The sequence below is a fragment of the Mobula birostris genome, chromosome 3, assembly GCF_030028105.1.
Source record: "Mobula birostris isolate sMobBir1 chromosome 3, sMobBir1.hap1, whole genome shotgun sequence".
NCBI classification, from domain to species: Eukaryota; Metazoa; Chordata; class Chondrichthyes; order Myliobatiformes; family Myliobatidae; genus Mobula; species Mobula birostris.
Window position 1 is genome coordinate 208,400,852 of NC_092372.1, and position 17,993 is coordinate 208,418,844.

At 38.5% G+C, this 17,993-nt stretch overlaps 1 protein-coding gene across 3 annotated transcripts in view; it reads left to right on the forward strand.

Annotated features, from left to right (window-relative positions):
- The window catches only part of lmbr1 (limb development membrane protein 1), a 213,207-nt gene that overhangs the window by 86,810 nt on the left and 108,404 nt on the right, over positions 1-17,993 (forward strand). For all 3 annotated transcript variants that reach the window (XM_072254043.1, XM_072254044.1, XM_072254045.1), the window contains exon 8: positions 12,196-12,260. In XM_072254043.1, coding sequence (XP_072110144.1) covers positions 12,196-12,260 — 65 coding nt within the window. The remainder of the gene's footprint in view (positions 1-12,195; positions 12,261-17,993) is intronic.

Here is a 17,993-nt window from a genome sequence, read left to right on the forward strand (position 1 = left end):
GCACACAGTGAGGAGATTGGCCGCATTTCCCATTTGACATACCATAGTTCTTATTTTGGTGCAAAATAATCTGGCAAACTAAGTTAGGTTTCTGAGCTTCTAACATGACCATTTCATATTGTGTATCTTGTATGTTAGCATATCCTGTAAGCTTTAATCAGATACATGGGTTTAGAGCTGTAGTGCTATGGTGGATTAGTATAATACATTTTGATGGTCTCGAGTGCTGGAACAATTTCCTTTTATATGATGTATAGCTATATTTACAGGGTGTCTCGATACCTTTTTTTCCTGATGTCTCTTTTAACAGTTCCTAGCAGTTTTGTTTCTCAATTAGTGTGAAGAAATGGACTGTTGATTATGCGTTAATTGTGTGTTCGTTGTTTTATATAAATCTTTAACATCATAATTCAGGAAGACCGTATTGTTTTTGGTTATCCTCATTTTTATTTTCTGAAGGAGTGGTGTCTAGTGGCTTCTGGTAATTCACCGCAGATAAATGGCAAGAGTGGGGGGGGATTTAAGAAAAAGTGAAGATCTAGCTGAGTAACCAAGGAATAAATGGAAAATTGGAAATGACTGGTTCCAGCACAAAGAAGTCAATAATACGATAGAACAACAGGAAAGTAGGAAAGTGAGATCTTATGGCACAAAGGCCATTTCTTCCATATGAGTCTGTGATGAACTTTTAGAGTGTTCCCATTAGAACCTATAACTTGGTCTCTCGTACGGGGAACGGGAACTGGAGTGATAGGGCTGAGGATGGGGCTATTGTTATGCAAGTAGTTGCAATGTGTAGTGAGACATTGTAGTCAGTGGGATGAGTTGAAGTGTAACATGGGGACAAACTCAAAAAGGGTGATAAATACAATACTTAAAGGTGTTATATCTGAATGCATTCTGTATATGGAATAAGGTAGATAATCTAGCAGTGCAGTTAACGATGGCAGATATGGCATTGTGGGTATCACTGAGTTGTGGCTGAAAGAAGATCATAGTTGGGAGCTTAACATTCGAGGATACAAATTGTATTGACAGGACAAACCGGTAGGCAGAGGAGGTGGCGTGACTCTGTTGGTAAAAAAAAATGAAATTAAATCCTTAGAAAGAAGTGACATAGGATCGGGAGATCAAGTCGTCAAGTCAAGTTTATTGTTGTTTCAACCATAAGCTGCTGGTACGGTACACAGTAAAAATGAAACAATGTTCCTCCAGGACCCTGGTGCTACATGAAGCAACACAAAACTACACTACACTATGTGAGACAGCACAAGGCTACACCAGACTACGTAAAACAACATAAAAACTGCACTAGACTACAGATCTGCACAGGACTACATAAAACGCACAAAACAGTGCAGGGCAGTACAATAATTAATAAACAAGACAATAGGCACAGTAGAGGACAAATTACAATATAATAATATATGATGTAGATGTCAGTCTAGACTCTTAGATCAAGTCCAAGTACATTTATTATCAAAGTATGTATACAGAATACAACTCTGAGACTCGTCCTCCCTCAGGCAGCCACGAAACTAAGAAACACCATGGAACCCAAAGAAAACATCAAACACCCAACGCTTTTTCAAAAAAACTCAAATTGTGCAAATGGCAGAAAGTGAGCGAACAACACATAACCAAGAAACCAAGCATCAAGCCAAGAGTCCAAGAGTTTTCAGTTTACTTCAGTTCAGTGCTGCTGTCTGACTACGAATTACAGAGCTAGTTGTTGCCAATGTGCCCCAGTCTGCATTGGTTACTTCGATCAAACAGCAAAAATCAGAATAGCCAGAATCCAGAAACACATGCAACATGAAGCTAAGTCCTCCGAAAATGGGTCCACAGCCGTGAGCCTCACCAATCAATCCTTGCAAAGTGGATCCCAAGATTCCTGTACTTTCCTCCGACAGCAGCTGGCGACAGGGAGAGGAAGACCAGTCAAATGCAGGCAGGCATTGCTGAATGACTGCCCATCCTCTGCTCTCATCTTTGTCAACCTCAACTTTACTTGGTGCCTCATGGGGGATTTCAATTTGCAGGTAGATTAGGGAAATCAGATTGGTGCTGGATCCCAAGAGACAGAATTTGTAGAATGCCTACATATGAAAGATGAAGTATTTTAAATGGAGGATGACGTAATTGGTCTATGAGGGAAATCAAAGACAGCATAAAAACAAAAGAGAGGGCATATAAGATAGCAAAAATCAGTGGGAGGTTAGAGGATTGGGAAGCTTTTTTTTAAAAAAAAACACAACCAACAGAAGGTAACTAAAAATCAAGCCATAAGAGAAAAGATGAAAAAAGCCTTAAGAGAGAAGAAGGGCATGTAATGTACTGTAAACTTCTGTGTTCTATGTAATATGGAGGAAGGCTAGCCAGTACTATAAAAGGGGTTACCAGAAGTTTTTTTTGGAATATATTGAGTAAAAGAGAGGAGAAAGTGGATATTGGACTGCTGAAAAATGACACTGGAGAGGTAGTAATGGGGGAGAAAAGTGGTGGATGACTTTTCACTATGGAAGAAACTAGCCATTAATTCAAGAGTGTCAGGGGGCAGAAATGAATGTTGTTGCTATTACTATGGAGAAGCTGAAAGGTCTAAAGTAGGTAAATCACCTGAACCAGATGGACTAACTCCAAGGTTTGACAGTAGCTGAAGAGATTGTGGAGGTATGAGTAATGATCTTTCAGATAGGATAGACATAGGAGAATCAGTAGGTGTTGTTTATGTGGTTTTTCAGAAGACCTTTGACAAGTTGCTGCACGTGAGGCTTCTTAACAACATAAGAACCCACGGTGTTGTAGGAAAGATACTAGCATGGATAAAAGATTGGCTGACTAACAGGAGGCAAAGAATGGAAATAAAGGTGACCTTTACTTGTTGGCTGCAGGTGATTAGTGGTGTTGGGATTACTTTTTTTACATTATATGTTAATGATTTGAATGATGGCATTGATGGCTTTGTGGCCAAGTTTGCAGACCATACAAAGATGGGTGGAGGGGCAGGTAGCATTGAGGACAAAGGTGGTATGTAAAAGGACTCAGACAGATTGGGAGAATGGGCAAAGAAGTGGCAGTTGGAATACATTGTATGGTCATGCACATACATCAAAAATCAGAACTGCAAAGGACTTGGGAGTCCTTGTGCAGGATTCCCTTAAGGTTAGCTTACAAGTTGAGCTGGTGGTAAGGAAGGCAAATATAATGTTGCATTCAGTTTGAAAGGACGGGAATATAAAAGCAAGGATGTAATGCTAAGGCTTCATAAGGCATTGGTAAGTCTGTTCCTTTGATTGTTACACTTCCCTCTTCCTTGGGAAAGCAGCCAACATAATCAAGGATCCCTCCCACCTCTTCTCTCTCTCCCACTGGACAGAAACTACAACAGTTTGAGAATGCATATTACTAGGCTCAAGGACAGTTTCTATCCACCTGCTGTAAGAGTCTTGAATGGACCTCTTTTATGGTAAAAATAAACTCTTGATCTCCCTATCAACAGCATTTTGGCCTTGCACTTTATTTACCCAACTTCTCTAACTGTCATGCTATATTTGCATTCTGTTTTTATTTTATTACCTCATAATTATGTATCCAGGGTCTAGTTGGGTGGCATGCAGAAGCTTTTCACTGTATCTCGGCACATGTGAGAATAATAAACCAGTACCAGTCCCTGAAACAAAGTTGAGGGTGACTGAACAGAATTATATGAATTCATAAGAAGTACTGATATGGTCATAGTCATAGTCATACTTTATTGATCCTGGGGGAAATTGGTTTTCATTACAGTTGCACCATAAATAATAAATAGTAATAAAACCATAAATAGTTAAATAGTAATATGTAAATTATGCCAGGAAATAAGTCCAGGACCAGCCTATTGGCTCAGGGTGTCTGACCCTCCAAGGGAGGAATTGTAAAGTTTGATGGCCACAGGCAGGAATGACTTCCTATGACGCTCTATGTTGCATCTCGGTGGAATGAGTCTCTGGCTGAATGTACTCCTGTGCCCAACCAGTACGTTATGTAGTGGATGAGAGACATTAACCAAGATGGCATGCAACTTGGACAGCATCCTCTTTTCAGACACCACTGTCAGAGAGTCCAGTTCCATTCCCACAACATCACTGGCCTTACGAATGAGTTTGTTGATTCTGTTGGTGTCTGCTACCCTCAGCCTGCTGCCCCAGCACACAACAGCAAACATGATAGCACTGGCCACCACAGACTTGTAGAACATTCTCTGCATCGTCCGGCAGATGTTAAAGGACCTCAGTCTCCTCAGGAAATAGAGAATATGGGTAGGTGGTCAGAATCTTTTTCCCATGTTATGAGTATCACAAACAAGAGAACATGGATTTGAGGTGATAGTTATCCCAGTAACCACTAGTAGTTCAAAAAACTTCAGCAATTAACTGTACTGTCATTACTTGCACAAACTCTTTCAACAGTTCCTTTCAAACCCTTGGTACTAACCATGCCAAACGTTGTTTTGATGCTAGGTGTTAGTCATTGCTCAGGGATGGTAATTTTGCTTCTGGATCAGCATGCTAATGTGTTCAACTAATACTCCAAAGGACGACAATATAAATGGATGAACATTGCCTCTAATCCCAACTTTTGGATAGGAATACCTTGTGCCTCCTCTTGAGTAAGAGTAAAAGTTTCCTGAGTTTTACTTGCAGGAATGCAGAGGAGTTGTTCGGATGCATAGGCCACTGTCTATTCCTTTACCAGCGTAACTGAAATAGATTTATCCACCCATTGATGGTAGCTGTACTTAAAGTTGTCTGCTACATTCTCCTAAGTTGTAACAACTGTTTCATTGCTATAACAAGGGTTTTATGATGTTCTGAGCTTAGAAACATAGAAAACCTACAGCATAATACAGGCCCTTTGGCCCAGAAAGCTGTGCCGAACATGTCCTTACCTTAGAACTAGCTAGGCTTACCCATAGCCCTCTATTTTTCTAAGCTCCATGTATCCATCCAGGAGTCTCTTAAGAGACCCTATCATTTCTGCCTCCACCACTGCCGCAGGTAGCCCATTCCACACACTCACCACTCTGTTCTAAAAAAAAAAAAACACTTGCCTCTGATATTTCCTCTGTACCGACTTCCAAGCCCCTTAAAACTATGCTCTCTTGTGCTAGCCATTTCAGCCCTGGGAAGAAGCTTCTGACTATCCACATGATCAATGCCTCTCATTAGCTTGTACACCTCTATCAGGTCACCTCTCATCCTGTGTCGCTCCAAGAAGGAAAGGCCGAATTCACTCAACCTGTTCTCATAAGGCATGCTCCCCTATCCAGGCAACATCCTCTGCACCCTTTCAATGGTTTCCACATCCTTCCTGTAGTGAGATGACCAGAATTGAGCACAGCTTGTGTGAAATTTGCTCTATAAATGGAACCCTAGCTAGATAGAGATCATAAGGCAGTCAATATAAATTGGGAAGGAAATTATGCAAAATTCACTTTAAAAATATTTTTATTTAGCCACTTGTGTGTGAAGAATTGGAAAGATGTTGTCACCACATTTTGGTATAATTTAGGTGGGGAATAAGATCTGGTGCAGCTTTTGAGTTTTTCGGACGAGTATCTTAGAAATTATACCTGTCCCCAACAGGTATATTGAGCAGGAGCACTGCTGTTCATTAAAGGCAAAGACTAACATTTTTATTAACTATACATAGAAATTTCTCTGTATTTTACATAAACCAGAAAACAGTCTGTTACCACTATTTTTGATAACATGAAGCCACGTCATCTGCACATGCATTAAGATAAGAGATAAACAAAAAATGACTTTTATCACAAATTTTCTAAGAGCTAATTTATAGTTCCATAGACTAGATTTTCTGGTAGTGATGCAAGTTCTTTAAGGGCGAATTTAATTACTGAACTGTCACAATATACAGGTGCCCAAACTGAATATAATTTCTCATGCAAACAGGCTGAGGGCTGAATTTCCAGTTTACACAGTGGAGAAAAGTTTCTCGCTTTAATCTCTTGGTTGCCTTAATGGAAAAGGGTTCACATATTAAACAACGCACACTAAATGCTGGAGGAAATCAGCAAATTTAGCAAACTTAGAAATTAGGGAGCATCTGTGGAGGGGAATAAACAGTCGATGTTTCAGAACTGATGAAAGATCTTAACTGTTAGTCCTCTTTATGTTGCCTGACTTGCTGAGTTCTTCCAGCATTTAATGTGTGTTGCTCAAGATTTGTAGAATCTACAGAATCTCTTGTGTTGATGACATATTAAGCAGGCTTTAACGTGTAGAAATTCTGTATAAATTATTGTATTTGAATTTAATGTGTTCTTTTAAAAATAAGAACTTTTCAGTATTGAAGGATATGTGTTGTAATCCTGGTTTCGGTTGAGAATTGGTGAGTTCCAGGTGGAATTAAAACACCTGCCATATTATCAGACAGGAGAAGGGAATATTCTTTCATCCTTGAAATTTTAACTGAAGCTTAATTCTTGTTCTTGTATCAGAAGGCCATAATTTCGTTCACCCTTCTGTCAGAGAGGTGGAGTAATGGGAAATCCACAAAGTACCCATCAAAAAGATCAAAGATCTTTCAAAACCCTCCAATGTTTTTGTGGATCAGGTTATTTTCCTGGGTTTTGTTTAATGGACATTGCACTAGTGTATTGATGAATGTAACATCATCGAATCAGTGCGTGTGTATATACAGTCTCTGCATATATGTGTGTATGTATATGTAACTATATAGAATATGTATCCATTAGCAGCTTGAATTGACTTTAATCAGTTAGGCTTGGAGAGAGTTAACTTTTGATTTTTATTAAGAAGCTTTGGAAGGTATTTGTCACAATATCAGAAGTCATTTGTACTTGAAACAAGCTACATTTGGATTCCCCTCAACCACTTGGGCCCTTTTGTACACTGATCTATACACTGAATTGATTTAGTCAGCTTTGTTTTACATCCCGAAATCTTTTTTTTACCTCAAAGGCTATATCTTTAGGGGATAGATTACTACTTAAGGCTTCAGTTATTACCCTTCAAACATTAGGCCCCTAAACTGGTATGAATAACTTCATTCACCACTACTCTAACTGATTCTATGATCTATGATCTCACTTTCAAGGACCCATTACAACTCATGTTTTTACTTTTTTTTTACATTAGTTACATTACATTACAAGTAAAAACATCATTTTTACTTGCACAGTTTGCTGCCTTTTGCACAATGGTGCTTGTCAGTTTTTATCTGTTTATGTATAGTTTTTTCATATAATTCTATTGTAGTTTCCTGTAAATGTCTGCAAGAAAATGAATCTGAAGGTAGTATATGGTGGTATACATACTTTGATACTAAATTTACTTTGAACTTTTCCCTCCTGGTCCTGGTTTGATGTTGTGGACCCTTATTGACAAATGCTTATGGTATAATCTACGAGGGCTAGATTGGCGGCATTCAGATCTGACTGCCAAGGAAAGTACAAAAGGTCCAGGTATGACTTCCAGAAAGCGATCTCACATGTGAAGCGGCAATTCTGGATCAAATTTGAATCACATCTTTGACATCTGTGGCAGGACTTGAATGCTATCGTCTCCTACAAAGTAAAAATAAGCAACGGATAGGACAGCAAGGTTTCGCTCCCAAATGAGCTCAGTGCCTTTTATGCTCGCTTTGACTGGCAGAACATGGAGTGCACCTTCATGAGCTCACACAGCCCTGACGATCTGTGATTTCAGTTTTGGGGCCAATTTGAGAGATCCTTCAAGAGGGTTGTTATTATTCCTTTCTGTGCCTTGTGGCACATCAGTCAGCAACCTTGCAGTTTCTTTAGCATTTTTGTCTGTTTTTTGAGGCCAAGTTGCTAGTTCGGCACTCAGCCCAACATGGATGGAAAGCATGCAAGGACTTGAACCCGGGACCACTTGCCTCGGATGCTAGTACACCACAGCTCGCTTTCAGGAGGATGAACCCGCTGAAATCATCTGGCCCAAACGGTTAACCTGTTTGAGTACTGAAATCCTGTGCTAATCAACTGATTGGACGGTTTACTGATATCTTTTACCCCTCCCTTCGGCAATCTGAGGTACCCATCTGCTTCAAGCAGGCTTCAATTATACCATTGCCCAAGAAGAACACAATAACTTGCCTTAATGACAATTATTCAGTAGAACTGAGGTGCAATTTGGATCCACATCAATTTGCCTGCCATCATAACAGGTCAGCACCAGATGCCATTTCATTGGCTCTTCACTCAATCCCGAAACATCAGGAAAGCAAAGATGTATACATTAGAAAACTTTTTATTGACTACAGCTCGGCATTCAATACTATCATTCCCTCAAAACTAATCAATAAGCTTCAAGACCTTGGCTTCAATATCTCCTTACGTAGCTGGATCCTCTATTTCCTCACTTGCTGACATCAGTCCTTTTGGCTTAGCATCAACATCTCCACAATCTCCATCAGCACAGGTGCATCACAAGACTGTGTGCATAGACCCCTGCTCTACTAGCTTTACACTTATGATTGTGAGGCTAAGTATAGCTTCAATGCCATATTTAAGCTTGCTGATGACACTATCTGTTGTTAGCCAAATCAGAGGTGGTGCCGAATCAGCATATGAGGCAGATTGAAAATCTGGCTGAGTGGTGCCACAACAACAACTCCTCACTCAATGTCAGCAAGAGCAAGGGGCTGATTATTGACTTCAGGAGGAGGAAATTGGAAGTCCATGTGCCAGCCCTTTTGGAGGACCTGAGGAGGAGAGAGTTAGCAATTTTAAATTCCTTGGTTAATCATTTCAGAGGATTTGTCTTGGGTCAAGAAAACACTGGAATGCCTGTACATACTTACGAGCTTGCAAAAATTCGACATGTCATCTAAAACTTTGACAGACTTCTATAGATGTGTGGTGGAGAGTGTTAACTGGTTGCATCATGGCCTGGTATGGAAACCCCAATGCCCTTGAATGGAAAATACTGCAAAAAGTAGTGGATACATCTCAGTCCATCACGGGTAAGGCCCACGCAACAACTGAACACATTAAGGAGTGCTGTCGCGGGAAGGCAGATCCATCATCAAGAACCTTCAGAACCCAGGGCATGCTCCCTTCCTGCTCCTCCCATCAAGGAGGAGTATAGGAGCCTAAGATCCCACACCACCAGGTTCAGGAACAGTTTTTACCCTTCGGTCATCAGGCTCCTGAACAAGTGTGGGTAACTTTACTCACGTCAATACTGAACTGATTCCACAACCTTTAGACTTGCATTCAAGGGCTCTATAACCTATGTTCTCAATATTTATTACAGCTTTTTTTTTGTATTGGGATCGTTTGTTGCCTTTTGCACATCGGTTATTTGTCTGTCTTTGTGTGCATTTTTTCATCAATTCTACCGTGTTTCTTCGTATTTACTGTGAATGCCTACCTGAAAATGAATCCCTGGGTAGTATGTGGTGACATGTATGTACTTGGATAATGAATTTACTTCAAACTTTTTATATTTTGGTTTATATCACTTTCTACAGATAGACTATGTATCCTTTGCTTTACTCTCGAACTCATCACTGAGCTCGGTTGTGTTGTGAATGCTTGAGCATACAGTGCATCCTGCCTCTCAGATTATGTAGCTCATTTGGAAGGATCATTGGACGGGATTTGATTGGTCAATATCGTATAAGAGGCTTACAAACGTGAATATCAATTAAAGCATGTATAGGCCTCTCAGGCCCTCAAGCCCTCAAACCTTAATTGCTACTTAGAAAAATTGTGGCTGATCAATTTCCTTTTAGCCACAATTGCTTAACATTCCTCTAATCTCTCAGCCCTGGCTATTCTTATCCATTTATCTATCTTTCTGCCTTAATATTCAAAAACTCTATTTGGGTAGTTTTCAAGACTAATCTCCATCTTGAATATTCAGACACCTTATTTTTAAACAGTGACTCCTTAGTTTTAGATTCTCCCACATCCTTTCCACATCCACCCTATTAAGCCCTCTCCAGGTCCTACCTCTCAAACAAGTCCTGAACTTTAGGGGATGCAAGTTTAATCTGTTCAATTTTCCACATTAGACAAGCTACCCATTCCAGTTAGCAATCTTCTAACCTGCACTAATTCCAATGCATTCATGACATCTTGCCAGTTGCAATTGTTTAGTGTCTCTTGTTGGCCATCCAGTTTTGTACCTACTTAAAAGTTCAGTACAGGCAGCATCATTTTTGTATTTTCTGAAATAATCTGTGTTGCAGCATTTTATCAAATGCACCGTTCTTTATAATGGTATTTTATATTGGATTTAATTTAATTTTATTTTTAATTATCTGTAACTTTTATTTTTGTCTCCTTATTTCATCTGCAGGACCTTGTGAATAAGATTATTGCATTTGAGTATTGCCAGTTATTTCAGTTTCAAGATTCAAACATGTTGATTAGACAATATGAGTTAAAGGCTTTGGAGATAAAAATTAATTTTCCTACATGAGCATGAGATTACATACCCTCCTATCGTATCATTCTGGATCATTAACAGATGTTTATTTTAAACTAAGACTTTCTCAAGGAACTTGTTAAACTCTTCCACTTTCACAGGTTATAAGTCAGCCTTGCACACTTCAATGACCATAAGCAAGCCCTTGAGTCTTTCCATCTTGAAAGCCATCAATTTGCTCCTGACTTCTGCTTTGAGAAATTTGACAGCAGCAGCACTGTACAAATTTGATAAATCTCATTTGCATTGTATTAAATGCAATTCATGGAATGTATGGTCAAGTCTAGCCAAACAGATACTTTCAGCTTTCTCATGACTCAGATGGACAGAATTTTTTTTTTTGCTGGGAGTTGTATGACCTATAGACATCAAGCAGCCAGAAAATTTCTCAAGCAACACACACAAAATACTGAAGGAACTCAGCAGGTGAGGTGGCATCTATAGAAAAGAGTAAACAGTTAATGTTTTGGGCCTAGACCCCTTTTGGCCTGAAATGTTGACTGTTTACTCTTTGCTATTGAGTGCTGTAGGCCGGCTGAGAATTTCCATCTTAGTTTTTTTTTGAGATTTTGACTAGTTTGGTATTTTGATTCTTATAGTAGATTTTTAAAAAATCATATGTTTCATATAGTCTTTGTTATATGTGATCGTGGTATTTAGATAATTGTTTTATTAAATCACGGGATGTGGACATCTTTGGCAAGCCTAGCATTTATTATCCCTCAATTATCTTTGGTGTGGTGCAGCATCTTGAGTCAACCCAGTAAAGGATCTCTTAATGTTGTTGAGAGTTGCAGCATTTTGCCCCCATACGATTGAACAACAGCCGAGTTAGCCACCCAGTTAATTCTGAACAGCAAATCTTTATCACTACCAGTGACACATCATTTATTTAAATACTGTATAATAACAGGCCCTTCTAGTGCCGCACATTCGTACTGCCATTTACACCCATGTGACCAATTAACCTACTAACCTGTACATCTTTGTAATGTGGGAGGAAACCGGAGCGCTCGGAGGAAACTCACACAATCAAGGTTAGACTAAATAATCTCCTTACAGATAGTGGCGGAATTAACCCAGGGTTGCTGGCACTGTTATAATGTGCTCACCGATATGTGACTGTTCTGCCCCGTTATTGGTAGCTCTTATTGTTTTCTGTATTAGGTACACTTGCTACTTAATATTGCACACTGAATCTTGTTTGAAAATATCACTGGTGATGGTGGGAACCTTGGAAAGACTATTAAGCTGATCATCCACTTAACACATGCACTTTATACAGATTGTGATGATACTGAATTTGGCCAATCATAATCTGCTGCCTCCTGGAAGCCTGGTTATTAGTTGCTAGACAAAGCCTGTTTCTCTTGAAATTTAAATAGATAATGAAAGATCATTGCATGAAGGGAATTTTCTTCCCTTTGTGGGCTACACAATAGAAAATTAGTAATATTGACGTGGAAAAGTGAACATTTGACTGTTAGATTGAGGACAAGGTCACAGAGATTACCTCAGCACTTCATGCTCATTCTAAGTACTTTGTACTTGCCATAGCTACATGTTCACACCTATAACAGAGGGCAGCATAGCCAACACTGTATATACTGAAATAAAAGAAATTCACATTTCTGATTTCTAATGTAGAATCTTAATGCACTAATTTAATTCTTTTGTGAATGGGGTACTGTAAATGCCTTTTTCTTTTCAGTATGCACTCCGGTTGGTCTCTCCAGAATGTTCACAGTAATGGGACAGTTACTTGTAAAGCCAACTGTAAGTAATCAAAATTACTGTAAGTATAATTAGTTCTGCTCTAAGGTGCTACTGTAAAAGGTGTCCCTTTGTAGATTACTTTACGTACATACTGAAGATATTTTCAGATTCAGATGCAGGTTTATTTGTCACATGTACATCATAACATGTAGTCAAATGTATCATTTGTGTAAACAATCAACACTCCCAAGGATGTGCTTGGGGCAGCTTGCAAATGTTGTTACACATTAACATGCCCACAAGTTGTGCTATGTATTTTTTTTTGAAGGAATATATGCATAATAATATGTGTATTTCAGCCATGTATCTCTCATCACAAAGCATGCAAGCTTGACAGCTTCTATCATATTTTGTAATATGCTCTAATCGGAACCACTAACAAGATTTGTAAGGTTGTAAGAGATCATCAGAAACTTGGACAAGCTCGTTGATGATTTGATTTGTGAAATATTCCCATATAAGGCCAACAAAAGAGCATATTAGCTGGTAGTTTGCAAGCCATGAATTTTTATATTCATTTAATCTCATATCTATTTTGTTTTATTTTCCATTTTAGATGTTTTTTATATTGCTTTTCTGTAAGTTAGTAAGTGTATAGTGATCACTTTTGTTGGGGTGGTATTCTAGTGGAAATCACTTAAAACGGAAGCTGTCAAACCAAATCAAATCCTAGTTTCACAATGTTACAGCAAGCATGTCAATTCTCTGTTTTATGCATTTTCAAGAGTTCAAGTATTAACGGATATTACATCCCATTGTGGTGTTTCTTTCTTTCTCCTTGGCCTCAGTCTGTAGCATTATAATAAGGAGAGAATATAAATCAGTGTTAATCCTTTTACCATACTTGGGATTCTTTCAAATTTCCTTTTTATTTTCCTTCTGCACCTCTGATCTGAGTTAAACAGCATAGAAATAGACCCTTCAACCCAACTGGTCTATGATGAACAAGGTTTTCCAATCAGTCTCATCTTATTTGCCAGAATTTAGACCATATTCTTCTAAAGCTTTCCTATCCACGTACCTGAGCAACTGTTTAAAAGTTGTTATTGTACTTCTTTTTGGAAAAGAAACAAAGCAACACCTGGCACTTATCCAAATTAAATTCCATTTGTCATTACTCCGCTCACATACTCAGCCAATTAAGATCCCAATATAATTTTTGATAGTCGCCTTTATTGTCCACTATACCATGTGTTTTAGTGCAATCTGCAAACTTATTCACTTTGCCTTGTACATTCTTATCCAAATCACTGATATAGATGATGAGCAATGGGGCTAGCAGTGATTCCTGATGCAGGTCGCTAGTCATAGCCTCCAGACAAGAAACAACCTTCCACCATCACTGTCAACTTTCCGCCTTAATCTATTTGTCAGTTTTGTCTGGATTTCTTGTGATCTAACAGCCTATCATGTGGAACCTTATCAAAGGCCTTACTGAAGTCCTTATAAACTGAATCTGCTGCCCTCTTGGCACTGCTCATCACCTCATCAAAACAAAAAAACTCACTCAAGTCCAAAAGAAATGATCTCCCACGCACAAAGCCTTTTTGTCCTTACAGTGTTCCTTTTCAATGTTCTTCCATCCTGCAATAACTCTCTTACATGCCCATCAACTTCCTCTTGATTCTTTTTTCACATTGGTCATCAAAGGGGTAATTTCAATTTACTAAATAACCCACAAGTGTGTCTGTGAGATAAGGAGGAAACCAAAGAACCCGAAGGAAATGCATGCAATCATGGAGAGAATGTGTAAACTCAACACAGGCAGCACCTGAGGTGGGATCGAAACTGATTCCTGGAGTTAACTGCTATGTTGCCCTGGTACATGTGTTGACTGTTCTATGAATAGAAAATGGGAAATCTGAAATAAAAGCAAAAATACTAAAAACTCACCTTAAATCAGGCAGCATTAATTTGAAGTAAAACATAGTTCATCTTTCAATTTCAGCTGAATTTCTTAACTTGCATATAAGCTGTGTGAGGAGTGTGAAGGACAAGGCAATATATCTGAGACTGCAGCTGGGGTTGTGCAGATAATCTGATTAGTGGGGCTACTTAGAGGAAAAGAAATGGAACAAAAATGAGAGAGATATATGGTACACTTTGATAATAAATTTACTTTGAACTTTGAGCTTTTCGAACAAACAAAAGAACATGCAAAAAGTGCAAACAAGAGTTGTGTAGTGTAAATTGAGAGAGAAAAGTTGAACTGGTATTACAGATGCAGCAAAAATGGGCTGTTCTTATAAAGGAGAGCATGAATTTGCTGAAGTTGGAAAATATTTATCCATGAAAAATAGATGAGATATGGCCGATGACTCTTGAACGATGTGAAAACCACTGTTCTGTAATTGTTCGATTATGCCCTGGGTTCTGATAAGTTGCTTTATAGCTGTAATGTTGGTGTATTTTGTAAAGTTGATGCTGAATTCTTTCAAAGTGGAGAATATTGAAGCCAGAGGGTAAGTCTTGCACTGGATACTTCAGCTAAAGATGCACATGATCAACCCTAATTTTTATTTCCTCTTTTTTTACTACGATTCTATTGATGTTTTCAAAGTTTGAAAGTGTAAATAAATTAATGTTTCAGCATTTTGATCCTATGTGCAAAAAAGATAATTGTCCAAATAGAATAATGTTGCAAATAGTACTTGTTTGGTGTAAAATAATGTGCTTTCAAAAACACAAATTTTACACATTTGGATTTAATTTGCAATAATTTCAACTTGTCTCTATTGTTCTAGTTGGGTTTCTTCCATTTCAACTGTCAACTAACAAATAATGCCGTTGAAAATAGAAAATTAAATGTTAATTATTCATTTAAAAAGTCACCAAAGACTTCGTGCTTGTTTTCTGCTGTGGTGCTGTACATGCCAAACTACCCATTTTTTCATTCACTTCAATTAACTGTGAAGTCCCTAATGATTTTCAAAAAAATAAAGAAACTTGTACCCAAGTCAATGTATCAAAAGCACTGAACTTGTCCCTTTGGAGAATGCTTAGAATACAGAGACACTAATGGAAGAGCAAATGCATTCAATGTAATAAGAAAATGATGTACGGTGTGGAAAGTACACAAATGTTTTAAAAATATAGATGGAAAGATTTATGAAAGAAGACAACAAATAAACATTACAAGCAAATAAAGCAAACAAATAAAGATTACAAGCAAAAGCAACTAAGTAAAAAGTGCAATAGAGGTTACCTAGATGACAGTTGTCATCCTGTATGTTAAAATGTGGACATTACAGACGTACTTCCTAGAGATGAACTAATTTGCTTTCAGAAAACTGTACACCAGATATTGATATGCAAATTAAATTTGCAAAAGCTGCATTTATCTAAAACTTGAGCCATCTATGCATCCCAATATATTTACAACCAAGAAAAGTTTTGCAGTTATTTTTGTTGTTGGATAAACCTAAAGCAATAGTCTGTGTGTGCAGACCTGAAATAATTACTGGCTGATCTGGATATTCATCATGATCACTCCTGATTCATTATTTAAATTCATTCCAGTCCCAGCATTGGATCCCTAGTTACATTCAGTTGCCTAAATTTAGCAGGTTACATAGTTGCATTCTTGTCATCAGATTCCGAGAATGGGAGCTCTCATTCCTGCACTGTCAGTTGGACAGAGGAAGGTTTTGAGAATCTATGCAAACATTCCATAAAGAAATGCAACTGACTGATGGAAATCTTTGCATGACCACTCAGTGGAGGAGGAGAATTCGGAATGGTCAGAATCAGGTTTAATATTACTGGCATATGTCAGTGAAATTTGTTATGTGGCAAAGGTACATTGCAATACATAATAAAAGCTTTACTCTGTGTGTGTGTGTGTGTGTGTGTGTGTGTGTGTGTGTGTGTGTATAAAATGTTAAATTAAATAAATAGTGCAAAAAGAGAAAACAATAGTAGAGAGGTAGTTTTTATAGGTTTAATGACCATTCAGAAGCAGTAGAAGGAGCATATTACACTCATAATCCACCTTTTCCCATCAGTGGCAGTCTCTGGATCCCAGATTGTCCTCATTGGTCATCTCAGCAGTGGATGCAAGTTATCCTCGATCCCAGGAAGTTACCTAAGATAGGTGGTAGTGTCAATTTACACGTATGTTCACATCTTCATTGAGGATCCTGTTCTCTCACTGTTAGCCTCACACTCAATAAGCTCTAACACAGAAACATACTGTTCAGTCCATCTGGTCTATGCAACCTAATTTTCTGCTGAGTCCATCTACCTGAACCCAGAGCAAAGACCTCTATACTCCTTTCATTCACCTGAACTTCTGAAATGTTACCAGGCACTGTCAGTAAGAGGATGCGGTGTTGTAATGCTAAGTAAGGAGTCCATTACTGCAGTAAGGAGATGGGATGTCCCAGCAGGTTCTTCAAGTGAGGTCATATGGGTGGACCTCAGAAACTAAGGGCGTATTCACAGAAAATAGGAACAGGAGTAGGTCACTTGGCCCATTAAACATACTTGGCTATTCAACACCATTGTAGCTGATGTACATTGGCCTTGGTCACTTTGATATCTTTGTGATCAGGTGTCACTTATAAAATAATTAAGGTTACAATGAATACCAAAGAATTTGAGTACAGTAATAACCAAAAGTGTAACTGAATCTTTCTTAAGAGCTTCAGAAAGAAAATTCAAAGAACTGGAGGATGTCATAATGCATTAAACAAGGAATAATATAAACTGGAATACTATAGTTCAAACTTCAAAGTAAATTTATTATCAGAGTACATACACCACACGCAACTCGAAGATTCTTTTTCTGCGAGCATACTTAGCAAATCTGCAGAATGGTAACTGTAAATGGGATCAATGAATAACAAATTACAAATGCAAATATAAATAAATGGCAATAAATAGTGAGCATGAAATAACAAGATAAGAGTCCTTAAGTGAGTGTAGTTATCCCCTTTTATTCAAGACTCTGATGTTAGGGGTAAGTAACTATTCTTGAACCTGGTGATGAGTCCTGAGGCACTTGTACCTTCTACGTGATGGCAGCAGCAAAAAAAAAAAGCATGACCTGGGTGGTGAGGAATTTTGATATCGGATGCTGCATTCTTATGACAACATTTCATGTTGATATGCTCGATGGTTGGGAGGGTTTTATTCGTGATGTACTGGGCCCAATCCGCTACTTTTTGTAGGATTTTCTGCTCAAAGGCATTTGTGTTCCCATGCCAGGCCATAATACAGCCAGTCAACACACTTTCCACCATACATCTATAGAAGATTCCCATAGTATTTGATGACACGCTGAATCTCCAGTGGAAGTAGAGGTGCTGCTGTGCTTTCTTAGCAATTATATTTATATGATTGGTCCAGGACATGTCTTCTGGGATAGTAACATCTAAAGTCACTAGAAACCTAGAAAACCTACAGCACAATACAGGCCCTTCAGCCCATAATACTATGCTGAATATGTACTTACTTAAGAAATTACCTAGGGTTACCCATAGCCCTCTATTTTTCTAAGCTCCATGTAACTATACAAGAGTCTCTTAAAAAGACCCTCTTGTATCCGCCTCCACCATCGTCGCTGGCAGCCATTTCCACGCACTCACCACTGTCTGTGTTTTTTTAAAAAAAACTTACCCCTGACATCTCCACTGTACCTACTTCCAAGCACCTTAAAAGTGTGCCCTCTTGTGTTAGCCATAGCCATTTCAGCCCTGAGGGAAAAAGCCTCTGACTATCGACACGATCAGT